The 4,027-nt window shown below is 40.0% G+C and overlaps 1 protein-coding gene across 1 annotated transcript in view; it reads right to left on the reverse strand.

Annotated features, from left to right (window-relative positions):
• Positions 1-3,702, reverse strand: part of LOC108553382 (muscle M-line assembly protein unc-89) — a 13,273-nt gene extending 9,571 nt beyond the window's left edge. The window contains exons 1-7 of the mRNA XM_017908250.1: positions 3,699-3,702; positions 3,107-3,462; positions 2,557-2,779; positions 2,125-2,322; positions 1,688-1,891; positions 1,391-1,554; positions 3-1,024 (exon numbers count right to left, since the gene is read on the reverse strand). Of these exons, the coding sequence (XP_017763739.1) occupies positions 3-1,024; positions 1,391-1,554; positions 1,688-1,891; positions 2,125-2,322; positions 2,557-2,779; positions 3,107-3,462; positions 3,699-3,702 (2,171 nt within the window). The remainder of the gene's footprint in view (positions 1-2; positions 1,025-1,390; positions 1,555-1,687; positions 1,892-2,124; positions 2,323-2,556; positions 2,780-3,106; positions 3,463-3,698) is intronic.
• Positions 3,703-4,027: the final 325 nt, after the last annotated feature.

Below are 4,027 nucleotides of genomic sequence, written 5' to 3' on the forward strand. Positions count from 1 at the left end.
TCACACCGCCAATTGGCGCATCTATCGGGGACAAAGTTTTATCGAAGGATTCTTGCAGTTGCTTAGCCTTGATGGACACATCGGGCCGTTTTTTTTTTATCTCCTCGGGCTTCGGCATGTAACCGATTTCCGGTGGAGGTTCTGGTACCAATTTAAAACCCTCCATTAATATTTCAGAGCTCTCCGACTTGCTCTCCATTTTACTCTCCATCTTACTCTCTGTCTTCGACATACTTAGAGATCCCAAAAGAGATGATCCTGATGAAACAGTTTCTTCCACGACTGTCTTCTTGGTTTCTACGGATGGTGGCTTGTAGGGTTCGTATGGGAAGTCGAATAACTTATTATCCACGCCACGAGTTGCTGCACTGCCTTGTTCCAATTTGGTGAATATCTCGTGGACAGCTTTCTTGGTGGTTTGAAGTTCCGGAGGTTTTGGTTCAGGCTTCTTCACTTCTTGGAAGGTGGTAGACCTCTCGTAATTCTTTGTTAGCTTTCCAACCTTTACTTCATGGCCATCAGCGTCATCTACTAATTTAATCATCTCTTTAGGACCTTTGGGGACCGTCTCTGTTTCCTTCGTCATCGATTCGAAGAAACTCAAGGCGTCTTTCTTCGCTATTGTAGATGTTTCTATATTTTCGTTTTCGATCTTCGTTTTCTCTTCGAACAGACTAGTCTTCGGTTCAGAGATCTTCTTGTCAAATTCTTCGCGAATTACTTCCTTCACTACCGTTTTATCCTCTTTCTTTGGTTCTGGGATGCTCGGTGTCTTGTGTTCTAGTTTCATATGGAACTTTTGCTCAGATTTAGACTGCATTTGATGGGACTCGACCGTGGAGGTTATGGTTTCTGACCGACTCATTCTAGCATCCGGTTCTTCGATCTTTTCTACGGTTTTGGTCGTTTGAGAGGTGGACATTACAAGAGGTGTCGTTTTTAATGGCGGAATCGGTTGAGTCGTTGTCACGCGTTCTCTCGTCTCCTGTTTGCTAGAAGGAACTTCGCTCTTCTTGTCGTCGGACTAAATACGAATACAGGACTTTATGCTTTGCAATACATTAAAAATCATTGAACTTGTTACTGTGAATCTTATGAATACCATTGCTCTGGATTTTGTTAATTTGCTATCTTAATAAGTGGATGTTAAGGATTGAATATTATATTGGGATCTAATAGGTTTTTTTTAGGATTTAGGAGCCTCGTAGTTTAATTTGGAGATTTTATTGAGAAATTTTGTTTAATTATATCGAGTTGAAAATTGGATCCTATTTTAGGGTGTTTGGTTAGGAAATTTTATTGGAAAAATAAAATTGATTGTTTCATGATTTGGTTGTATTCATGATGCTCGATAGAATGGTGTTTAACAATGGAAAAGGGAAATGATTACCTGAACGACCTTCTTGTCTTGCACGTTCTCGTAGATGACAGTTTTGTGAACCTCCACCATGGTGTCTGGAGTTGGCTCGAAGACAGCAAAATCGGCTATACTTTGGGCTTCGCCACCAGCGTTCGTTGCTCGTACCATGTACTTTCCAGTGTGCTCTTTTTCAGCTAAAATATATTTAATTTCATGTATGACATTTCTAATTTACATCTACAAAAGGGTGGATATTTATAGTAAATGAAACAAATGGAGAATATAATATTATTATTAATGGACTGGGGTTAACAATTCCAAAAATACCTCTATCGATGAGCAACATGTAACAATTTCCTTGTTGCTTGATTCTCAATTCGGGTGGACGTTCTTTAATCGGGACATCATCTTTGAACCAGGTGACAGTGGGTTCTGGAGTTCCTGTGACTTCTACTTCCATATTAACCCGATCTCCACGTTTCACGACTTGGGCTTGCAATCTTCTGCCAAATACCGGTGGGAAAATCGTTTCTGAAAATGGCCGAACAAATAATCCTGTATATATTTAATTAAATTAGATCTGAAATTATCGGTACAAATTAAAAAATAATTCTAAATATTGTTTCCAGGCACTATCGATCATAGACAATTCGTAATTTTACTATATCCTTTGTTTGAATATTCGAAATTAATAGAATAAAACATAAAGGAAGTTAATTTATAAAATCTTCGAATTGAAAGCGAATAATTATTATAATATTTACTCTTTACGACCAAATCAGCTGTGCTGCTAGCGGAACCGACTTCGTTGCTGACAGTGCAAGTGTATCGTCCCGCGTCCTTTACATTTACGTTCTTCAACTCCAAACGAATGTGATTATGCGCGTAAGTGATCGTCATTCCTTCCTTTGTCTTCAGTTCTTGCCCATTTTTCGACCAGGTCACCAATGGTTGAGGGTACCCTGTAGAAGATTCGCGTTATGATTAAATAAAATTCGATATTTTATCATAGACTTATCAGTAATCGTAGTCACTGTGATATACAATTCTAGTAACAGTACAACTGGACACGTTATACAAAAAATTGAGAACTAATAATATTCTTCTCGAACTTTGAAAATGTAGAATGAAAAATAGTAAAATAGATGTTGCATCGATATTTTTATCAATTTTTTATTTCACGACTTTTGACTTACCGTCAATGATTCCTTCGAGAACAATGTCTGTACCCTGATCCACTATCATCCCTGTGATCGGTGAAACAAATCTCGGTGCTGTGGATTTTCTGGTTGGCTTCGCTACAATCTTGGCATCTCGTTTAATTCCTTCTTCATCTTGGGAGACCACCACGGTTTTCTCTTGACGAATCTCGCCTGGCTGGTCTTGAATAATCTTCTCGTGCTCTTCGACTTTGTACGACTGCAAGTAATTTAAAACGCCATATCAATCATTCTTCTCATTCGTCAAATTCAACCATTCGCATAGCTTCTTAATATCACCATTCCCACATCGCCGTGTTCTATCTAGATTGCCAATAACACATTTTCTCTTCGTAACCAAACGAAACCAAATTTAATGTATTTTAATTTAATTTACTGTATATAAATATATCTAGAATTGGCTAATTCAAATAATAGAAGGTTCTCAAAATTTTCAACTACATAACGGACTTAGAATTCTTTAAGTCTAGCCAAAGTCTAGGTCAAAGTCTATCCAAACCACGATTCAACTCCAGAATTAACAAACCTGCACAACAGGAGGTGCCCCGTTCTCCGAGGACGACTGTTCCGTGCTATGAATAGTGGTCTTCACGCACACGCTGGAGGGTTCCTGTCCAGCTTTCGTCGAGGTCGAGGACATAGACGACGACATGAACTCTTTGGTCGTGGTCTTATGCGTAGTGGACGACTCCGTGATGGTCTGCGACATCTTGGTCAGCACCTGGCTTTCACCATCACCCTCGGTCTTCTCCGAGGAGAAGTGTTTGTCGCTGCTACTCGACGCGTGCATTTCGTCAGCGGGCGATCTTCTGACTAGCTCGAGCACCCTCTCCTTCGCAACAGCCCCCTCGACTCTCTTCGCTTCCTCCGACGGCCAGCCACCTGACAGGGATGATTAATTGGGATATCAATAGATTACCGAGTGGCTCTTCTTCTCTTTTTTTGGCTTCAAGCCTGCGATGGCCAAGAGTCGCCGGGTTCATCAGGCCTTTGCAATCCGGAAAAGGAAATTGGGTGGCTGATGGATGAGGATGGAATTTTCGAAAGTTTACTTGCAATCTATTGTGGTAATTTTATCATCGAAGTAGTATGCGCCTATCGTAAATTTAATTATGAACCCATATCAAATACATAGCAATCTCACGAAAAACGAAAATGTCACGAGAATTTTCAGTTCGTTTAGATGAAAAATAAAAAGCGAACCTTTATCTTCGGATGAGATGTAGCACGGTTGATATTTCTGGCAGTGACATGGCGATCAATTATCACGAATACAGTTTTGAACTCGACTGTTATAATTACACAACAAATCGCGTGAAAATAACTCGAATACAAAACGAACGTACAGCGTAAAGACGTTGAAAATATGCGCAAGATGGACGTCGCGAAAAGGTGGCCCGAATTTCATTCACATTCTCCCGTCACCCTAAACTCCGGATAACTTGGC

This window comes from Eufriesea mexicana, unplaced genomic scaffold (assembly GCF_001483705.2).
Source record: "Eufriesea mexicana isolate 0111107269 unplaced genomic scaffold, ASM148370v2 scaffold10344, whole genome shotgun sequence".
NCBI lineage: Eukaryota > Metazoa > Arthropoda > Insecta > Hymenoptera > Apidae > Eufriesea > Eufriesea mexicana.